Here is a 23,525-nt window from a genome sequence, read left to right as displayed (position 1 = left end):
TATAACTCTCCCCAACAAAAGCACATGAGAAAATCATCTTATGGATATAGATAGATATAAAGATAAAGATATAAATAGATGATGGAAGGATGGATGGATAGATAGATAGATAGATGGATAGATGGTGTGAGTGTGTGTGTATTTACACGCAATTGCACTCTGTGACTTTTAAAACCACCTTGTGGATCTTGTTGGCACATCTTTTGTGCTCTGCTTGTGTTATGGCCCAGGTGTGCAGAGCAACTTGTACACAATAACCTCCCAACCACCAGTGTCATCATGTGCTTTGTGGATGAGGTGTGGTCCACTCTCCTGAGGTCTGTTCATAGTGTCCTCAACCGCTCTCCTCCGCACCTCATCAAGGAGATTCTACTGGTGGATGACTTCAGCACCAAAGGTAAGAAAACTATCCCCTGGAAAATCAAACTTTAATATGAGGCAATAGCAGCTTGGATGGAAATTGCAAAAATTACAGGATAATTTGATAAAGCATAAACATTTTACAAATGCCAAATCATTTTCTCATGTTGTGCCTTAGAGGCCTAAGTCCAAACATCTATGGGTAACAGAAATTCAGCTCAACTATCCAGGGCCTTGTTCAACTAGCCACCGCAGACTTCCCTTTAGCTATGACTTCTCTGCCATGTAGAAGTGATTTTCTAACTACAGCTCCTTGAAGTTCCAGAGACCATAAGGTGTTCTCTACAATTGCATAAATAACTTTTTATGGAATCTAACAAGGAAAAACTCCATAATTAACGGGATGCCTTTCCTACTGATAATAGCTAGAGTTATAGTAAACAATGAAATGGAAGGCCTCTGTTCTCTTCTTCAAGAGCCAAGCCTATTATATGTTCAGCTAAGTGTTGAGAAGACAAATTGCCAAAGGGACAAGAAAAATGAGGTTCCAACAGAGTTCAAAGGCAGAATCCACCACTGTCTTTACTTTTGTGTTTATTACAGTGAAGAATCTCTCCCTTTGGACTGTCAAAAAAATTGTGTATGTAAATGGTCTCATGACTGCCAGAGGTCCTAGACCACATTACAAATTCCCAAAATGCAGCCCACTTCAGAAAATTTTAGAAAGCAGCAAAGAGACAACAATCTTAATAGAGCAGCTTAGCCCTGGTCATGACCCCAAGGACAGGAGCCATTTCCCTCAGCCTCAGAGTACCTACCAGGGTCACACTGAGCTCCAGGAGCAGGGAGATACCTAAGGAAAACTGGTTGAAAATTTTAAGAAGTGGCCTCGATAGCATAAACAGAAATAGCATCTAGTTACCAAGCAGAGAATAGTCCCTTTAGGAATGGCCTATTCGGATTTTGTGGGACCCAAAGCTTCTATGGGGTCCTCTTTAAGAAAAAGAATTCACAATTAGTAGAAAAGTGACCAGCAGAAGTATTCCTAGAAGCCATTCCTACCTGGGATATGTCAATAACTTAATTGCACATAGAAGTAACTGCAAGCTACATAAATATACCCCACAAAACCCCCAAAAAGAGCAAGAGAGCAGAGGTGAGATAGAGGGGGTGTCATAGTAGGAAGTGACAGTGGTCTTAGCCAATTGCAGTTACAACATATTTCTTTTGCAAGTTTTCCAGTTTGCATACAATGCTTAGACTCTCCCCTAGGTCTTAGAAGGGGCCTTAGCAAGGGGAAAAGGTTGTGCAGAAACCTGAGCTTTATTTATTTCAAGGTAAATTTGTACCTGTCCTGACAAGTCCTCAGAAAAGGCGAGCCCTCCTCTCGGTAACTTGGCTACACTGAAAAGATGGATTTGGGTTTTGGGAAAACGGAGAGCTTAGAGTATTGAACCCAGAGAAAAATCCATCCAAGAAAATGACATCATGGTTCAAAGAATAAAGTTTAGTGACTATAGTAAATGTCATAGTTTTGGGAATTTGATACTGAAGAGGCACTTCTGGTATTGTCCAGATCTCATTAATTAAAGTGTTTCCTTGTCTATCCTTTCCCTGATATAGACTACCTGAAAGATAACTTGGATAAATATATGTCTCAGTTTCCAAAAGTTCGGATTCTTCACCTCAAAGAGAGACATGGCTTAATAAGAGCCAGGCTGGCAGGGGCACAGAACGCAACAGGTAAGAACCTGCTAATTTTTTGTTTTGGTTACATTTTTATTTTAGTTTTTTTCCCAAATATACAGAAAATTTGAAATAATAATACAGTGAACACTCATATATCCATCATTTCATGCCACAAAGTTTTACGTGCTTCATCACACACAGACACAAACATACATACATACACTCTTTTTCTGAACTTTGACATCATGACACCATATCTCTAAGTACCTCAGTAGACATCTCTGAAGAATAGAGACATTCTCTTTCATTAGCACGACTTTCATCATCTAAATATCACCTAATAAATGATCTTTTCAATTTCCTCATTGCTCCCCCATTTTTAATAACTGTTTCTCACTTTTGAAATTAGAAATCGAATTCAGTGTCATGCACTGCATTTGGTTGCTTGGTCTTCCTAGTCTCTCAGTCTAAAATAGACAAGTCCACGTACATTGCTTACTTACCCTTGAGTTGTTTTTTTTTGAAGAGTACAGGCCATTTACTTCGTGCAATTGACCATGTTCGGAAATGTTCTCACTGTTATCTCACAGGATGTTTTTCATGAATACCATATAGAATTCTATTACATAGGTGATGGGAATTGTGAACACCTTATCGCTTCAAATCAAGAGACACGATGCCAGGTCGTCCCAGTGTTGGTGATAATAATTTTAAGCACTTGGCTAAGATGTTGACAGCTAGAGTTTTCCTCAGAGTAGGAAGTAATTTGTGGGTGATACTTTGATCCATATGAGTATTCTGTTTCCTCACAACGTTTTTTTTTCACTGCTAGCATTCTTTCTTATATTTTAAAATTTCTTATGGAAAGGCGTTTTATTTTAAGTTTAACAATGTGTACATGTCAATTCCAAACTCCCAGTCTATCCCTCCCCACCACCCTTCCCCCTCTGGTGACTATAAGTTCATTCTCTAAGTCTGCCCTCACAACATTTTATCCAATAATCTAGCAGCCATTGATGATCATTGCTTGAATCAATTATTACACTGAGGACTGCAAAACTGTTTTTCTAAATCTCTCATTCCTTCTTCTTTTAGAGCTGGCATTCAACTTGTAAAGAAGACATCTCTCTTTTTCTTTTTCTCTTTGCCTCTCTCTCCCCTCTCTCCCTCTTTCTCTTCCACCTTTCTAACTCCCTGTTATGCCCACTTCACTATGGATTTATGCCTTGAAAAAGTCAATGTGTATATTATCAGCATTAGTATTAGTATTCATATTTGTGTGTGTGTGCTCAAATCATCCCAAATTTGACCACTAGGCACCCCTTTAAGCCTGTGACTTTTTGACCTGACCCCATCGGTTTTCAGAACTTCAGAATTAATTATCTCTCTCCTGACTTTTGTCTGCTCCTCCAGTTGCCCTCTCTTCCCAAAGAGTAACATGCCTTCTTTTCCTCACCTCTTTTTAGTGTGTGGGTATTAGTGGGTGAATGGGGGAGAAGGTATATCTTTTCTCTCCATAAGTATTCTAAAAATAGCATCAAACATTTTGGTTCATTTTCACATCCTCTCTGGATGCACTTGTACCCCATAATAATAGTTGACCTTATGTACTAGGTACCATTCTACACACTTTCTATATTAATTGATTTAATCCTTACAATAACTCTATGAAGTAGATACAATCATTTCCCTCATCTTATAGATGAGAATAAGGAGGCACACTGAAGTTATGACAAGTTCTCCCAGCTAGTAAGTGGTAGAGCCAGGATTAGAACCCAGAAACCTTGGCTTTAGAACCTACACTTGTTTCTACTACATTTTGTTGCTTCTAGACATTTAGCCACCACTCTGCTCCTATAAGCCATAGCATTGCAGACCTCCACCAGCTTGGATTCAAGCATTGTCTGAAGCCGAATTATCTGCTCACCAGAGTTTCACTGTCTTGCAACTAGACCCCAGATTTGGAACTTTTCTTATCCCATTGGTTTGCTAACAAATTTCTTCTCTCTGTAATGGAAGTTTTAAATTGACAACAAGCACATCACACCAAAACAGGCATTGTGGTGACAGCTAAGATTCTTAATTATGGACTGCATTTGGAAAAATTTAATGAAATTCTCCATTTGATTTCCTTTGGAAAGTCATTATCCACAAATGATACAAAAATAAAATAGTCAAGAAATAGTCCAAGTGGATAACTTTTGAGCTGAGATCTGTGTGATGAACATTCCCAGGCAAAAGGAACAAGAAATGCAAATGTCTCAATGCAGAAACAAGCTCTGCATATTCAAATTAAAGAAAGAAGTTTATTATGGCCGACGGGTGCTGACCATGGAGGGAGTGGTAAGAGATGCATTGGGGGAGAAAGGCAAAGGCTGTCTTCTGTAAAGTTTTCTGAGTCACTCAAGAAATGCAGGCGATATTCTTGGTATAATGTGAAGTCAATGAAGGACATTAAAAAGGAGAATAAAATTGCCTGACTTACATTTTAAAAGCTCATTCTGGCCATTTTGTAGAGAATAGACATTAGGGAAGTCAGAGAGGACGTAGGGAGACCAGTTAGGAGGCTACCGTAGTTGTCCAGGTACCAGAAATGTACCAGGGCAGATAGAGGAAGTGGTCAGATTTAGAATTACTGTGGACACAGAGCCTGCAGGACTTGCCATCAGGTAAGATGTGAAGAGAGTGTTAATATGAGGAGTCAAAAAAACCCCTAGGATTGGAATCTGAACAAGTTGGTGGATGGTGGGGCTATGACCAGAGGCACAGGTTTGAGATTGCAACTGAGCTCTGATTCTGTCCATCTCAGTTTGAGATGAAAATTACACATCCATATAGAGAAAGCTGATGAATACAGGACCAAAACTGTGCTGCTTATAAAAACTGTCTCACTGCCTGCCTGGAGCACAAGGCCTGCTGGTAATGATCTCCAGAACAGCCCAAATTGTTAGACAGTATGAGAGGCCACCTTCAGAAGGGGTGCAATGAACTTGATCAAAGTTATTGCCATTGGCCTTCTCAATAACTTATAGTTACACCATAACATGATTTCTTTGAATTTAGTAAATCCAAATGTAAAATTGTAAATTTGTTTCTCAGCCATTCATTAACACCCTCGAACACATTAGCTCAGCCTTAGTTTAGTAACTTTCAAACTCTTTTGACCGTGACCCATGTTAAGAAATGCATGACGATTCTAATATCTGCTTTTCTGTTTTATTTATTTTTTTTAGATTCTGGCCAATCTCAATAAATTGTTTTAATGACTCACTAAGGGGGCACAACTCTGAAAAACTTCAGCGAGGTGCATCTTAACTGCTTGCCACTGTGCGGCAGAGACTGATTTCCCAAACTATCACAGAAGGACTTCTCTTCATTTCCATTTTTTGTGGACACCTTTATAAATGATAATAAAAATGAATTACCTAAAAAAGAAATGGGGAAAAAATAGCTATATACACAATTATATATACATACACACATATAGATATATACATAATTATATATATGTGTGTGTGTATATATAACACACAGGTATATGAAATAGACAATAAATTAACCAATTACTCTGGCAAACTGCTATAAAGTTTCAAAACATTTGTTCTCAATTTCTGTCCCTATCTCCCTATAGATGGCAGTGTCTATGGCCCATACTTTGAGCAGCATTAGTGGAGGGCTGATGTCTGAGTTTGGAAAGAAGCAGAAATGTCTGTTTGATGGGGTTAATAACAGCCTCATCTAAAGATAAATCCAACTGCCCTGAAATGCACCTGAACCCTGTGGAGAGTTTAAGGGAACTCAGGAGGTCCTGTACCAGATTTAGTCAAGGATGTAATTCAGGGACCATTCAAGGATGGCACTGAGCAGGGCTGGCCAGCCTAGTGAGTCCTCCCAAACTCTCCCAGGCATTCTCCTGACCTCACAAGTAGAGCATAGGCAGCAGCCTGCGGTGGATTTGAAGAGTCTCTATAATCAGAGATCAGCAAAGATACCAGTGTAGAAATCTTCTCTAGAATGCCTGACCAAACAAAGAGATTGAAGGTAAGACTCTGAATCCAGAATCTGACAGGCCTTGACAGCTACTGCTTCCTAAAGACTTACCCCTTAGGATTCAGAGAGGAGGGAAGAGAAGCCACAGGCAAGGTTGAGATCAGATATCCAAGGACATGCAGAAACAGAAGTCGAGTTAGCCACATTTGGTCTCAGAGTAATGTCAGGCTCTCTGAGAGTCTGAAAGAGTCTTCTACAAAATAATAAGGCAAAAGTGTAACTCTCTGGCTAACTTTTAGTGTGTGGAGAACAAGTGACATCTAACTTCTGGCCAACTCTCAGGTCTCCTGAAGACCAACAATCTTTCTGTAAATTTCTACAACTTGTTCCTGCTGCAGGGAAGACACGTGATTTCCTCACCATCACTTATAAATCATTCTGTAAAATTAAATGGGCAGCAGGTCCACATTCATCAAGGAACTCTAAGCACAATCTCCATCACTAAGTGGTGCTAGCAGCAGTATCCTAAGTTGGTCACCTAAGTATAAGTGGGGGTCTGTGCTCAACAAGAACAGACAATTTTTCAAATGTACAGTTCACTGTGAAGTACATTCACACCGTTGGGCACCCAATCTCCAGCACTCTTTTCATCTCATGAAACTAAAACTCTATACCCATTAAACAACTCCCCATTCCCCCCTCCGTAAGCCTTTTAAAACTACCTCCTAGTCTTACTAGTTCCCCCACTTTAATTCCTTTTCACTCCTGTAATGTGGAGCGATTTGTCCTCTTCATTATTCCTAAGGCCAAACTTGGAATCTCAAACTCTTCCTTGTCTTCTGCAAAACAAAGTCCCAGTCCTCTACCCCAGAGTTAATGGGACCCACCCTCCTTAGAAGGGACAAAAGCAACTAACTTTAATACTAAATATTCCCTTCAGAGCCTTGGCTCCGCATTCTAAGTGGCTGATCAATTTTTTCCAAACATAAATAATGCTTGCTCCAAGGGACTGCTAGAAACAAAATTGCTTTTATGTCATTATGGAATGAAATTAGAGAGACAAGGAAGAAATTCAGTGAGAAGAAAAAACTACTGCCTTTACAACCACATTTCTGGATCAGTCCCCAGGACTTTTGAACGTGACGTACACACATTCAGTGTATTGCATTTTCAAATAATTGTTCTTTTTCTGGCTCTGTAGGTGACGTGTTGACATTCTTAGATTCTCACGTGGAATGTAACGTTGGTTGGTTGGAACCTCTTCTGGAAAGAGTTTATTTAAGTAGAAAGAAAGTAGCCTGTCCAGTAATTGAAGTCATCAATGATAAGGATATGAGGTAATATTGTCATATTCCACAAGATACTTAAGTGAGTTTTAACCAGCAGCAGAAAGTACTGGTCATACTCCTAATATGTACATTTTTGCAAATCTAAGTAATACACAATTTATCTGTTTAAATAAATGGAAATACATGATAGATATCTTGAGATGAAAGCTGATCAATCCAATTGTTTATTAGATTATCACAAATTCTTAACCCTTAACGCTAATAAATACTAATACTCATCGTCCAGGTCTTTCCTCTTTCTATTCAACTGAACCCCCAAATATTTATTTTCCTTAAGATTAGTTTTTCTTTTTGTGGTACCTGTATGTATACATATATATATATGTACACGTACACATATATATTCCTAAGTGGGTTTTTTTCCTCAAAAATGGCCGGAACATTATTAAAAGAGAAGTGTAAGTTAAAAGTGAGCAATCCAGCCAGTTAGTCACTGATGCAAATTATACTCATACATTTTATTGAAACGTTGTTAAAAAGTTTGTGATGATCTAAAATCATCTGCGTAGGCACTTGTTTCATTCATTTGCACAAGACATGATGTCGGGTTGGTTAAGTGTATGTGTATGATCTCAGGTAGCACTTTGGTTTTTTTTCCTGGACTAGTTACATGACAGTGGACAACTTTCAAAGAGGCATCTTTGTGTGGCCAATGAACTTTGGTTGGAGAACAATTCCTCCAGACGTTGTTGCAAAACACAAAATTAAAGAAACTGATATAATAAGGTAAGTGTGTGAAACTTAAGATTAGGGAGGAGTCATATATCTTTTTTATAAAGGCATAGGAAGCAATTCCACAAAACAAGTATATGCTGTCAGTCTATAGAACACCAAGAATTACAGTTCTAGCCAATAAATGACCAAAAGCAAACAATGTTTTCCTGAGAAGTTAGTTTCCCACAACAAAAACTCACCTTTTCAGTGGACTATTGCACCCTATCCAGCCCTGAACCAGGGAAATTCACAAACACTACTCCTGTTCTCTGGGATTTGCAAACTAAGAAATATAAGCCACTTAAATGTGCTGCATAAATGCTATATAAACACACATAATATTAAAGTCAACATGAGTAAAAATTAAGAGTAAATAGTAGTAATAGAGAGATCATTCTAATTCTTTTTGAGTCTAATCCTGTACTTTCTATGGGAAGGGTGCAAAATTCTGTGAATAAATTGAGAAATAGACACAGAAGCTGGATGCGAATTATAATTGGGGCTTTATTGCTGGAGAAACTGGATTGAAGAACACAGCTTAGACCTGAAGCCAAAGTGGTGGGAGCTTCCTAACACTTCCCCCAAAGTCTAGACCTGCGGGATGAGCACTCAGCCAGCCTCAGGCAGAGCAGGGGGAGCCCTTGGTGACCACCATGGGAAGTGATGACTGCCTTGTCTAACTGCTGACTCAAATGTAGTTTCTGTTCCCCATGACCAATAACAGCAGTGAAGGCTCTGGAGTCAGACCCTTTGGGTTTAAATCTGAACTCTACTAGGTACTAGTGGTGACTTTTAAAAAGTTTCTTAACCTCTTTGAGTCTCTGTTTCCTCATTTTTACTTTAAGACTAACAGAAGTAGCTACCTCGGATTGTTTTGAGAATTAAATCAGATAATACTATATATAAAGTGCTTTAAAAAGTGTTTGCCACATAACAAGCTGTCAGTAAAGTTTGTGTACAGTTGAGGCAGTATAGCGGGGGAGAAATCATAGAGTCAAGCCAGACCACCCAAATTTGAACCCCAGATGTACAGCCTACCAGTCTGTGACCTTAGGAAACTTTGTTACCTTTTCTGGGTTGTAGTTTCTTAGTGTTACATACAGGATTTTTGTGAGGCCTGAGTTAATACATATATAACACTTACAGCAGTGCCTGCTGGGTCTTCCTTAAACAGCACTAAATAACTGTTATTAAAAATAACATCTCTGGAGAATTTGTGTCAGGGCATAAATGACAAGTAAGAATCCTAGTTCCAGGCCCCATCTTTGCTGACCCTAATCAAGTTCTGTCACATAAACCAGGGAATTTGTCACTTAGATGCTATGTGTGACTTCTTTCAAGACCTCCCCATACTTGGTAAATATTCTAAAATGCCTCCTAGTAGGGAACCCACTCTAAAAGTTGAGCTCCCATGACATGCGAGATTAAAAAACCAACTTTTCTTTTTGTAGATGCCCCGTCATGGCAGGTGGATTATTTTCTATTGATAAAAATTACTTTTTTGAACTGGGAACATACGATCCTGGGCTCGACGTTTGGGGTGGAGAAAATATGGAGCTCTCTTTCAAGGTAACACCAAGTGTTTCTCAAATTCTCTTTACAATTAAGAGTTTATCATTTTTAAACAGTTTCATTTTACTAATACAATCAGTTATGTTACTATCTCTGGGAGGAAATTTCACAGAAATATTAAGGTCTCTGGATTAATGTCTTCATATTCCAGATTGAATTCGGAAGAATCAATAACTCTCATGAAATTTATTGGAGTTCCCTCATATTTCTCAACATGGTTTCTGCATCTGAATGTGGGGGAAATAACTGTCTGCCATTCAATGTAAATGCTGTGGGATGCATACTCGACACAAAATTACTCTCATAGGTTTTTCTAATATATTAGAAATAATGGAATTATTTAGTAACGGGCCATCTTGGAGAGCACAAGTGACAAAAGGATAAAAAGAGCCACTAGGGAAGGCCACCAACAGGCGATAGTACAGCATCTTAGGACGTCTCAGATAACTCTGGATATTTATATAACCATTGATTCATATCTGAGAAAGCGGTGGCAGCAGCCATAGTGGAGAGCATCCAAAGCGCCTGCTTTCCTATGGAGAGGGGTGTATAGAGTAACAGGGGTATTACTTTGAGCTCTTGATCAGGAAGAATTGTCTTCAGTTGTGGCCACAAGTCATACAGATCATTCCAAGATGTGAGAAGGGGACAGTGAAAAAAAAAGGAAATATATATTCCTTTCCTTGATCTGACTAAAGCAGGAACTCATGGTACATATTTCATACATTGGGATTCTGTTAGGATTTTTTTAGGAAAAAAACAAGATTTATACAGGATAGGAAAAGAGAAAATATATATTTTAATAACCCTAAAATGGTCCACAGCAATATACAAAATTAAATAAACCTGTTGAGTTTAATTTTCTGTTGAAAAGGGTTTCAGAAGTGAAGAGTAGTACTTCAACAGGGGGAAAAAGTTGCCGGGTGGCTTCTTGTCATTAATTGCCCATGATTTGTGGGCAATCACTGGATAATTGGTGTGTGTCATCAAATTGTTCCAGGTGTGGATGTGTGGTGGCGAAATTGAGATCATTCCCTGTTCCCGAGTGGGCCACATATTCCGAAATGACAATCCGTATTCCTTCCCCAAAGACCGGATGAAGACAGTGGAGCGGAACTTGGTGAGGGTGGCTGAGGTCTGGCTTGATGAGTACAAGGAGCTCTTCTACGGCCATGGGGATCACCTCACAGACCAAGGGTTAGATGTCGGAAACCTCACCCAGCAACGGGAACTTCGAAAGAAACTAAAATGCAAAAGCTTCAAGTGGTACTTGGAGAATGTTTTTCCAGACTTGAAGGCTCCCATAGTGAGGGCAAGTGGTGTGGTAAGTTCAAGCAGCAATTTAAAATCTGACTTCGTCAAAAGACGATGCAAAAACCCTTTTGAAACTGCATGGGGAAGAATGAATTATTACATTATAAGTAAACAGCAAATATGAGTGCAGAGGAGACCAAGCATGGTTGAGGACTACATACATTGGGTAAACTTGAGGAAGGCTTCCAGGCGGCCATGCTCATTGATTAATTCAGCGAACACGTACCAAGTGTCAAGAAACCAGGCAGTATTTCAGAACTGGATTGTAGGGTGATGAATGAAGTAGACTTGATCCCTTCTCTGTGGAGCTTGAAGTTGGGTAGGATAGAAAGATAATAAACAAATAAGCAAGTAAACTGTAAATAAAAAATATAATAGCTTTTATTTAGGGAACTGGCCACAAGTCAGGAATTATTCTTAGAGTAGTCAACTCTGTGGAGACACTGAAGGCCAGGCCTGAAAGACCAAGCGCTGGCCAAGCTGTAAAGAAGAGAGCCGTGGGCAGAGGATGCCCTTTGTGCAAAAACTCTAAGACGGGTGAAAGTTTGAGGATTTCAAGAACTGGAAAGAAGATGGATGTTGTTATCAGGGTGTGAAGGCGGGAAGGATGGCACTAGATGAAGGTGAAGAGAGAGGAAGGAGATGCATACACAGGTCCTTGCGGGCAGAGTAAGGATTCTCTCTCTCTCTCTCTCTTTCTTCAGAATGTAATTGGAAGTTGCTGAGTAGGGTTAAACAATAGCATGATGTGATTTAATTAGAATTTTAGAGATTTCAAAGAGGGATTGAAAATAACAGAAATTGTCAGACAATATCAGGGAAAATTCCAGGGCACAAGGTAACATACCAAAAGGAAAGAAGCCAAACTTGATAGGTTGGATAGAGTACAAAGCTAAGAAAAGTCAAGGAAGGAGAGAAACTCTAAAAAAAATAAGAGAGAAAACAAACAAACAAAAAGCCATTTCAGGGCTTCCCTGGTGGCGCAGTGGTTGAGAGTCCGCCTGCCGATGCAGGGGACACGGGTTCGTGCCCCAGTCCGGGAAGATCCCACGTGCCGCGGAGCGGCTGGGCCCGTGAGCCATGGCCGCTGAGCCCGCGCGTCCGGAGCCTGTGTTCCACAACGGGAGAGGCCACAACAGTGAGAGGCCCGTGTAATGCAAAAAAAAAAAAAAAAAAAAAAAAAAAGCCATTTCAAAACCATTCTAGGAGCGAGGCTTAATTTGAAGACGATGACAAGATATGAGAACACTTACCATAGACTGGGTTTAGAGATGGTTAGTCAAGCCTTGACCTAGAGGTCTTCTCCTGTAATGCAAATTTTTAATCTTTTTTTAGGTCATATTTTTTCAGTTCTCCCTAGAAAGTGGATTGTACAAACCCAGTTTTTCTCTGCCTAGGAAATCTCCTGATGACAAGGACACTTAGTAAAGCCATTCCCCTTGATGATATAAAGGAGATCCCAGAAAAGTGAGAAAGAGAGGAAACCAGTCTGAGAATTTGTTCTGCTTTTATAAAATTCAACTGACAAATAAGTATATGTAATCTGTTTGTGTATGACATAATTGCCACCTTTGTAGGTCAAAATGCGATAGTCGCTACTTCAGATGGTTCAACCTGATATTTTATCTTAGATAACTCATTAGCAAGAATAACCTGGGTTAATACACTGTTCAAATAATATGCTTGTAAAATAAATTTACATTTTTAAGACTCTATTTCCTGAGCAGGATAAAATAAAAAGAAATTATCACCGTAGTAATTTTTTCCTGTCCTAACAACACAGAATCTCAGCAAGAGCATTACTGAACTTTAACCACCAGAGGGAACTAAAAAACTATCTTTTGCTCCTCTTTGAGGCTAGCTTGTATAATAGTTCCCGTGAAATTTTTGAAGAGCTCTCCTAATGAAACAGCCTTCTGCTGATGCCTGAGTTTTAATACAACAAAATGTGGAAAATATTTTTTAAATGATTTTAACAAATTCTTTCTATTTTCCTCCCTATTTGCTGCTTTCCTTAGACAAATTTTAATAAAATGACATTTGCTCCCTTCTGAAGCAACCAGTAGGGAGTATTATTACTATTAAAACAAACAAACAAACAAACAAAAAACCTTTCTCCAGGCAATTCAGAGTAAGATTAACTAGACCATTAATTTGGATAGATAATCATGTAAAGTTCCAAGAAAATAAAATCCACAGCTTTTTTTTACTTGCTCCATATTTTTCCCTTCTTTAAACCTACACACTGAGGAAAGTTTGACTTTTTAAAAATAAGAACAAATCTTTTCTCACTGAACCAAAAATATTTGAAAATAATAAAGTAAAAGAACCTCACCAATAATTCGTATTTATATTGGATAGAACTCAGCAAACAGCTTCTAGCCTAGTGTTTAACAACTCTGAGATAAACCATAGGGAACTCCCACCTCCTAAATTGGAAATGAAATAATTCAAAATGGATAATTTAAAATTTGTGTACTTCCTAATTTAAAAAAAAAGATTGACATGGTTTACAATAAAAGCATGGATATAATTTTTAAAAAATCAAAAGTTAAAAACCAGTTTTCAAAACTATTCACAATGAGATAAAGAATAACAATTCCTTAGCACTTCATAGACCATTCCTATATGAAGGAAAGCAGTTTCTCCAGTAATTTCCAAAAGAAGGGAAGGGAAACAGATCTTCATATGAAGTGGGAGAGGGGAGGCAAGGGATAGAAAAGTTTTCTCTCTTTCTAAGCCTTTCAGTGCTTGGAAGAAGGGATTGTGAGAAATAAATACAAAGAAATCAATTAAACCAGGCGATCCCAAACACTGTTCTGAGCAAAGTTATTAGTTGTGCAGTCAGAAATAGGATTCCGTGGTCAAATGTATTTGGCAAACTCTCGTACCACATTGCCTTTCAGAGCCGTGAGCTAAACATTAACCTGCACTCAGTACCGAAGGTTCTGAGAAGTTCTGGAGTAAGGCAACCTGTTCAACTGTACTGAAGCCAGAGTTTTCCAAATTCATTTGAAGATAAGATATTTTCTGCATAATCTACAAGTACAGGAGTTTATATTTATTTCTGTTAAGATCCAGAGAGCAATTGGGACAGCATTTCCTTTCTTTCAACTCCAGGAGTATTCTACCTCTGTGCACTTCTATTTATTAACCCTTTCTCTGAAGTTCATGGTGGCGGATTCCTTCTGTAGGTTCTGACTGCTCCCACTTACTAATGATGGGTTGTCTCCTCCCAAACTTGTCATTGTCTAGTCACAATTTAAATTGTGAATAGAGCTTCCTTTGAGGATTTCTGATGGAGATTCTGTTCTTCTAGAAATGTTTTGCTTGCCAGTCATCCCAGAGGTAACAAAACTGGTAGATTTTTATGTTTATTTTTGTGCTTTGAGGGTTCTATCAGTGTTCCTAGCCAATGCTAGTGGTGTAAGTGGGCATCTCAAACCAAAATGAAGGTTGATGTAAGGTTTCAGATTCCCATGGGAGAACCTAGCTTCCCATTTGTCCCCCTGTGCTAATGGGTAAATTGTTTTTTCCCAGTACACCATTCCACTGAGGGTCTAACTTTTTAGCTTCCCATCATGTGCGGACGACCTCAATTCCAGCTCTGGCTTATCCATGCTCACTATTGGTCCCCTGCTTGCCAGCATTTGCAATTTTCCCTCTTGTTTTTACATTTTATTCTGCACTTTCTGGACCCTAAAGATGCCCCTTAACTTTCTCACAAGAAAAGTTATGCATGTAAAAGTGAGAACCAACCCACTGAGCACTGCGTTATGAAGTCTGTCAACTCTGTGAGCTACATAGCCTGCGTCCTACAGCGCTCCAGGGTTAGAGCCCTTTGTTAGGTGCCCTGGAACAAAAAGGACACAAATAGAGTCCCTGGCAACAAAGACTTCCCCACTTCCCAGCACAGGGGGCTTCCCTGTGTAGACACTTAGCTCTCCACAGCTCTTCTAGATATCTAAGTCCAAATTGTGCTTTTTTTCTTTCTTTCTTTCTTTTTTTTTTTTTTTTGCGGTATGCGGGCCTCTCACTATTGTGGCTTCTCCCGTTGCGGAGCACAGGCTCCGGACGCGCAGGCTCGGCGGCCAGGGCTCACGGGCCCAGCCGCTCCACGGCATGTGGGATCTTCCCGGACCGGGGCACGAACCCGTGTCCCCTGCATCGGCAGGCGTACTCCCAACCACTACGCCACCAGGGAAGCCCCCAAATTGTGCTATTAACCCACCATCTCGTTAGACCTGCCCAGAATGTCAAAGGGAGCGAGGGAATCAATATTTTTCCACATTAAATGGTGACTTATAGAAAGCTGCCTCCATACTGGACCTTAGAAATCCATTAAAAACCTGGGGGCCTGCCAGAAAACGCCTTTAAGCTTTGCTGTGTATTAACTTGCGTGACTTTCCTGTAATGAATTGTAGCTTGCCTGAGTCATTAGGAAGATTCCGACCAGGAGTCAGCTGGAATCTGCTGTTTTTGAAGGACTCAATTTATCTATGATTCAGTGCCTAAGCAGTCGAATAGCTTGGAGGGGTCAGCCAGGGAACAGAGCCCATAACCGCTGGTTTGATTAAATTGCAAGTATGTGCACTGACTTTTAATATATGCATCAGACAAACTTGAGACAAGAAAATAACTACTTTTCATGCCACCTTTTTCTCCTTTCCTATTCAGCATTCCAGGCAAGGGTTAATTAAGAGCCTCTGTTGGCTCTGTGGCTGAATCACAGGCCTAAATTGACAGATTGAAGCTGTACTTTAGCAAGATTACATTATGTCTCTGTTAGAGACAGCAACCAATAAAATTGTATAGTGCTAAGTAATGCTATTAACTTAACTATCTTTTAACCCTATTATAGTTTTATGTTCTGTGTTTTCTGAATGTCTTGTTGTACTTTAAAATACCTTTTCTTAACGCATGTTTTATATTTTGCTTCCTAGCTTATTAGTGAGGCCTTGGGTAAATGCATTTCCATCAAAAACACCACAGCCATTCTGGAAGACTGTGATGGGAGCAGCAAGGTATGCTGAGCTGGGTTTTTTCTCTCATGGTAGGTACAGTTGATAGTAGGTGCAGGTGTAGTTGATAGGTGCAGGGTATGACATTCATCATTCACTTGGGAAATTCATTTTCGCCTACAGAAACAGTAATTAGTTTCTACATTTCTGTGTAATGATAGGGTTGGTGACAACAGGGTCCACTTCTAAATGTAGAAGACAGTGACTGAGGGAATAAAGGTCAACTGTAGTTGATACTGTAGTCAACCCACCGGGGACCCAGTTCTGGTTCCATCACTTGTAAAAAACGTGTCAACTGCAAATTTCTTAACCCTTAGGTAAATGACAGTGATAATAGTGCCTATTCCAGAGCTGGTGTGAGGATAGAATTAGATAACACATGTGAAGCCTGTAAAAGAATATCTAACATTTGCTGCTCCACAAATTTTCACTGCTATAGTAATAAAGACAAAAATGAGAAAAGTAACTCATTACGTATAAAGACAAAATGATAAAGAAAATAAAGATGGTACATATTTTTAAATAATTAATCTACGGGAGCAATTTTACTCTCTGATTCCACCCCCCCCCACACACACACACACATCATCCTACATCTTAAGGGAGTAATACAAATTGCGCAATTCGTGATCCATGGTGGAAAACTCTAAGCAAAATTTCAACAAACTCAGAGCACAATATTTAGGGGAGGGAGTAGGGCCAGGGAGAACAGAGCAAGGACTCTGCAGGGCTGGAGGTGAGCTCTGAGTGATGGCACCTCCCTCTCCAACATATGTTTCCTAACAACTCATTCTGTGGGGACAGTTATCAGTTTGGGTACCAAATAGGACTCACAGGAACATACATTCCGGAGTTGAACTCACCCCCTAAAATTACAGGTAAATTCTTTGACAGAGAAATTTTTTGTGATGAGAATCTAGGCTTGCCAAGACTTACTCCTTTGCTTTGACTTAGAGGTATTGCTTGTATTTTCAAGCACATCCCATCTCTACCTCTTAATTCAAAGCTGCTGTAATTCAGCTATGGATTGTAAACTTGAAGCTAATGGAATTCGTTCTTAATTAGGAAAGAGGAGACAGAGGAAAGAGAAAAGTGTCAAAAATCAATTGAAAGAAGTAATTTTCACGTATTAACAATTCAAAGAGGAAATAAAGTAGTAAATTGTAAAACAAAACCATAAGCAGTCCAAATTATATGAAAGTAAAATATTAACTAATGCAATCCTTCAAGACTCATCATTATAGTGACTTTCTGTGTCTGATTAACCAGTATTTTATCTGAAAACCCAAGTTCTCAATAACCACTAAGTCTCTCGAAGGGATGCTAGGAGACAAAAAGTATGAATCATGGAGCCCCTGCTTTTCACAAACGCCCATCTTCCTTTTTGTCTTGTTACTCATTTTTAGCTTCTGCTTCTTTTGGTTGGTTTGAGTAATAAAAAGTAAAGGAACATGGAGGAAGTTAACTTATTTTTAGCAGAATTAATGAGGCTTAGTATTAAGCCAGTGACTGTAGCATTCATCCAAAAAAGCTCAAAAGGAATAAAACCCTAGGATTGAACCACCAAGCCCTATCCGTCACCTTACTTAAAATGTCTCCTTAGTTACTAACTTTTCTACCAGTTGAAATGTCCCTTTTCAAGGTAAGAGCTAGCTTCTCCTAGTAGCCACATAAATCCTTGTATTATGACATGTTTGTGCTTCTCAGATTTAATGTGCACTCAGATCACCTGGGGAGTTTGTTACAATGCAGATTCTGATTTAATAAGTCCATAGTGGGGAGTGAGATTCGGCGTTTCTAAGTAGCTCCCAGGAGATGCTAATTTTGGTCCAGGTACTACCCTTTGAATGGAGAGTTCTAATACAATAACATACTTGATAATCTAAGTTAAATCTCAATTATATTACAAATGGTTCACTAGATAAAAGTATTTAGATAGATTTTACCAGCAGTCTATTTTCTTAAAATATGTTTACATTGGTGCAAAGCAACAAATTTCCCACACACCTAGACATTTAGAGTATATTGACCAGGTAGACAGTACTAGGTTGTAAGAAAACTGGAGAGAAATATTTATAAAAATTAAAAACATCCTTCCATTACCTAAAACAGTATTTATTTTAGACATACAGTTGGCGGCTCCCCAAAACTGGACATCTCCAAGAGCCATTCCTGTGAACTGGGGGATGCTGACGCAGTAGCAAACTGGTGATTCCTTATGCTACCAGCAAAGAAAGATTTTTAACCTTTCCTATAATAGAACAAAGCCTCTAGGAGTCCAAGTGTCTAGTCTTAAAAAAAAGAAACAATAATTCCCATCAAAGTAATTTAGGACTGTGACTTGGATCTCCCTGTAGCCCCAATGGCCAGGGGCCTAAATTATGTGGTGGTTTGAATGTTCCAATACTTCAAGCACCAAGGTAGTCTGGCATTCAGAACACCTAAAATGACATCCATTCGCAGATACATACTAATTGTACTAAATACTTTTTATTATTGCAACTAACACTTATTGAGGCCTTACTGTGTGCTCAACACTTGAGAGTCATTACCCCAAGGTTTTGAGATAGACACTATAGCTATCCAACTTAAAAATGAGATTAGACAGGGTAAATAATATGCCCACATGGTCAGAATTGAAAATGACAACACCAGGATTTGAACACAGAACATCTGACTAGAGTGCCTATATTCTTAAGCATTGCTAACAAAAACGTTTGACAAAGCTGCTACTTGTGTGTGCCATTGGAAGTCACCTTCTTATTCATTTCACCTACAGCTTCAACAATTTAATTACACCTGGTTAAGACTTATTAAACAAGGAGAATGGTGCTTAGCTCCCTTCCCTGATAACGGAGCCCTGAGGCTGCACCCTTGTGATAACAGAAACAAAGGGCTAAAATGGCTGCATAAATCAACATCCGTCTTTCATCCAGAACTGGTAAGAGAATATTTGCACCTGTTGCTTACCACAAATCCAGCTTTCAATTAAATGGGACATAAAACCCTCATTGTCAGCTTTCTCAATCAGAAGCCTTAAATGTGTTTGGGACAATAGAGACAGTGTGAAAGTTCATACAGAGAGATAAACAGATATTTTCTATAAATTGTCGAGTCTTTTTTTATTCTTTTCACAAAATTTATTTCAAATCTGTTATTTTAAATAGAACAGTCACCAGGTTCTTTTGGTTAAATTGCTATTGTCATCTTTGTTTCTAAAAGTCATTTGCTTCAGTCAACTAATAATGCCAGAAGAAAGGTGTATAGACTAGAATTGGTTCTCACTGGTTACCAGGAAAGTTTACAGGGACAGTATATGGGAAAAGTGAGAAGCAGTGTGCTTCCCACAAGCCCTGCACTTAGTGTGAACCTGGTTCCGCATCCTGCCTCCTTTCCGTGTAGAGAGACTTTCTCATGCCCTCTGGTTCCCAGGGGCCTAGGCTCTGAGCGGGTGCTGGAGCCAACTCCAACCAGCCTGGGGGAGCTGGCTGTGCACAGCTCTTGCCAACTTCACATTCAGCAATGTCACATGGGTAACTTGAAACCAGCCGTGATGCAAGTATTTATACCCATGCTACTGCTGACAAAAAATTAACCAGTCGATCTAAGAAAGAATTGGAAAATTTTATTTGAGCCAAATTTGAGGATTATAACCCGGAAAGAGCATCTCAGAAAGCTCTGAGAACTGTTCTGCCTGTTAGAAGTCAAGACACAGTTTATATAAATTTTTTGAGACACAGGGCTGCACATTAAATAACGAATTATTGACAATTTACACAATCCAGATTTAAGTGCCGTCGTGGTGGGTCATGTGACCCTTCACAAGATCAGGAAGGACTGTTCTCTTTTAAGGAGTTGCTGATGCTAGAAGAATGTTGTTGTTTATGGTTGAGCAGGTATTCCTGCTGATGGAGGAGGTTCGGTCAATGCATAATGCGGAGACACAATGCATAGATGGGGGAGAGGGGAGGCCAAAGGGCAGAGAAGAATTCTTATGTTTAAATTTTTCTTGTTTTGCCATAAATGTGAATTTTATTTCACACTACAAATCGGGGATGTTTTACCAGAGGTCCAGTTGTGAATATTTACCAGAACATCTGTGCTCTATCCTATTCACTCTCAAAGTCTTCTGTTTTCCCCAGTTATATTTTAATAGGACACAAAGTCATAAGCTTTGGTGTAGGATCTTGGAGTGGCAGGAATAATTTCAAGCCTGCCTTCTCAAATTTTCTGCTATCTCACTAGCAGGTAGCCACCAAATCCACTGAATGCATTGAGTATGCGAGACCATCATTTTGCTCAGGGATGAACCCCAAAGTAAGCACACTTTTTTCTTTGGAGCGCCTCCATTCTTTTTGATGTCACAGCCAGTGACTGTTCTCTTCATGACATTTTTCTTCCTGCTCAGGATCAAAATTAGGACCTAAGCAACACCTCCTCCAATCTTTCTTTCTATAGATCATCCCTGTTATATTTCAGTTCCTTCTGGACAATATTTTTTTCTTTTTAGTGATGATGGTTATTATCGAGTTATTCAGAAAAATTAGGAATTACCAGTGTGTGAGCTGCTAATTTCACGTTGCATAGTGTTAAGAAAATCTGTAAACACATATTGAATAAATTACATCTTACCTTCTGCTTTCTTAACCCTGTGGCAAAGAGGAGCGATAGAGAGAGAGAGGGAGAGAGAGAGAGAGATAGGTAGATGGATAGATAGATTAGATAGATAGATAAGGAGGGAGGGAGGGAGGGAGGGAGGGAGAGAGGGAGAGAGAGAGGGGGAAAGATTGAGATTGCGAATGAGAAAAAGAATACATTTCTCATCTTCAGAAGTGAATCTGTTATCAGAAAAGATATTAGGCTGGTGAGAAAATATTTAGGAGCTGACAGTCCTTAAATTACATAGGGCTTACTTATAAACTGGATTGGGCCCACTGAGAACTTAGGCCTTTATTCGCTGATTTTTATATAGGCCCAACACTGGTCTCCTTAATGGTAAGCCAATTTGTAAATAAGGTAATTAAATTAAGCTAGCAAAAATTAGAAAGCTGTTCCCCTACCTTGTTTGTGCCTATGACTTTGTAACGTGTTACATAGCTGCCTTCTGCCTTGGGTTCCCCTTTTCACGACGCTAGATGTCATGGAGGTGAGTATCTTGACAATTATCCTTCTTCTTTTTTCAGTATTTTGGTAGTTTTCATACTAAACCTCCTAGGTCCCCCAAGATGTATAAGTCTTAAAAAACAAAAGAAATGGAGAATAAGACTATGAATAACAGGAACATGTCTCTTCTTTTAGAAAGCATTAGGCATTGAGAGCTTCATGGAAGGCGGAAGGGTGACAGTGAGTTTGACCCCGGATACCAGTGAGCTATTAAAATTATACATTTCTGAATCTGCATTTAAAAGGTGTCCTCTAGGTCAGCCCTCCTCAAATGCTGTGAACTGTGGCCACCTAAAAGGAAATGTCTCACAGGTGGCGTCTAGGATTTGGATATAGAATGCCCCTCCAATACCGGTTTCCACATTGTGTTTTTTGTTGGGGACAAGTTATTTAGTTACCTCTTTACAACTCACAAGCAGAACATTGTAGAAAATCCAGAATGATCTTCTCAATGTTATCTCTTTTACAAAACCTTGAGCGTACTCAAGCATCATATTCCCCAAATCCTACAAGGATGACATTGTTTTTGTAAGAGCATCTCTAAAATAAATTATTATGAAGTCACCCCTGTTTGATAAATTTTTAAAGCATTTCAAAACAACATATATATATATATATATTATATAAATAATTAAATATATATATAATTAGAATGATCTTTGTCACAGTCATGGGTAATTGAGAGGATTGGTAAGTGAAAAAATTATAAACCCATGAGCAAGTTCTAAGTAGGTTATCGACCATTTCTAGGACATTCAATAAATATTAAGCAATAGTAGGACCTCTGAAATACCTATGACTTTCTCTAATCACGTCTGGATTTTCTGGACATCAGACATTATGTACTCTCAGAGATCATGATAGGAAACTCTTAAATAAAATACATCATTTCTAGCACTTTTTATTCCAAATTTGCATTCTAAGTCACAGACTTAAGAAATTAACTAACACACTTTTTATAATGGTGTGTATTTTTTCTTACTACCAGCAGTGAGGCAGCCAGCGATCAAATATAGTAAATGCCATCTGGAATTATTTCCTTAAATAATATAGTTATCAGCCATATTATCAGAAAATTCATCTTTTGTCTCATGAAGAATTAAAAGTCTTGTAGCTAGGAGAATGTGAGAACTTAGTTTGAGATAAAGACAAACTTAATACTGCCTAAAACCTGTGTTTATGTTATTAATTTTGTTCAGGAGAATTCCTGAAAAATCAAAAATGTAATTACCTAATTTTTTATTGGTTTTCATTTTCTTACATCACGATTGTCAAATTCAGTCTGTGGCTCATTCTCAGATCATGTTTCTCTCCAGGTGAATCACATTGTTTTTGGAAACTATCACCAGTTGTTATGCTTAGAAGGAAATTTCTCTCAGAAGACCCTGAAAGTTGCTGCTTGTGACCCAGTGAAGCCATATCAAAAGTGGAAATTTGAAAAATATTATGAAGACTGAGGAGGAACTGATGTCTTTATCTAGTAAATCTATTAGACACTGTGACTATGACAATGAACTTGGTGACTATTTCTCCATGCTAGTTCAAAATTTTCAAAATTAAGAACATTTGAATGGAAGATTTTTTAAAAATCACAATATTTGAGATACCAAAAGTTAACTCAGGGAAACAGTCCAACATTAGATTGGAGTCCTTCTTCAGCACTAGATGGGCTTTTGAATTGCCTGCTTTCCACCCTGTGCTGGAACAAAGCCTTCAAGTTTCCACATGCCATGTAACAGGTAACTGGAAAAGAAGACGGAAGTACTTGGAGAAGCACAATGATACTCATGAAGGCTGAGTTTGATCATAACCAGCTCTTTTGGTCCACAAGTAGGTATAATCAGTGAGAAGCTGATCCTTTATTTGCTATTTTTTCATCAAAAAAAAAAAAAAAAGAAAGAAAGAAAATTACTTGAGTTCCTAGGCTAAAAGACCTCAGAAACACACAGCTTTCACCTTGGTGAAATCCCTCCCCACTACCTGCATGTTTACCTAACAGTTTGAAATAGTATTGATACAATACTCCTTGATGGCAGGGTTTTGATCTAGATGATTGTATAATGTTTTTCCCAATCTGAGTCAGTGGAAAAACTTTAAGTGAGGAAGTCACATGCTTATTCGATTCTAGACATGGATGTTGTTTCCATTCACTCTGTGCTTTTAAATTGCACTTTAAAAAATGGCCATACTAGTAACTTCTAGACTCATGTGGATATTAAAAAAGAAAGAAAAAAATGCAGAGAAATAGAGGCTGGGTCACGGCACACCGCAGTAACCAAAAATACATTTAATCATTGAACCTACTCTAATGTGGGACCAAATAAGAGGAGTTGAAATGAGTAAAGCAGAAATA

At 38.8% G+C, this 23,525-nt stretch overlaps 1 protein-coding gene across 1 annotated transcript in view; it reads left to right on the top strand.

Moving 5' to 3' along the window:
• The window catches only part of GALNT5 (polypeptide N-acetylgalactosaminyltransferase 5), a 36,263-nt gene extending 13,634 nt beyond the window's left edge, over positions 1-22,629 (top strand). The window contains exons 2-10 of the mRNA XM_060015700.1: positions 231-397; positions 1,984-2,103; positions 7,241-7,376; positions 7,995-8,114; positions 9,554-9,671; positions 10,675-10,998; positions 15,932-16,012; positions 18,789-18,950; positions 22,489-22,629. Coding sequence (XP_059871683.1) covers positions 231-397; positions 1,984-2,103; positions 7,241-7,376; positions 7,995-8,114; positions 9,554-9,671; positions 10,675-10,998; positions 15,932-16,012; positions 18,789-18,950; positions 22,489-22,629 — 1,369 coding nt within the window. The remainder of the gene's footprint in view (positions 1-230; positions 398-1,983; positions 2,104-7,240; positions 7,377-7,994; positions 8,115-9,553; positions 9,672-10,674; positions 10,999-15,931; positions 16,013-18,788; positions 18,951-22,488) is intronic.
• Positions 22,630-23,525: the final 896 nt, after the last annotated feature.

Source organism: Delphinus delphis, chromosome 7, assembly GCF_949987515.2.
Source record: "Delphinus delphis chromosome 7, mDelDel1.2, whole genome shotgun sequence".
Classification (NCBI taxonomy): Eukaryota; Metazoa; Chordata; class Mammalia; order Artiodactyla; family Delphinidae; genus Delphinus; species Delphinus delphis.
This window is presented reverse-complemented; position numbering and strand designations above follow the sequence as displayed.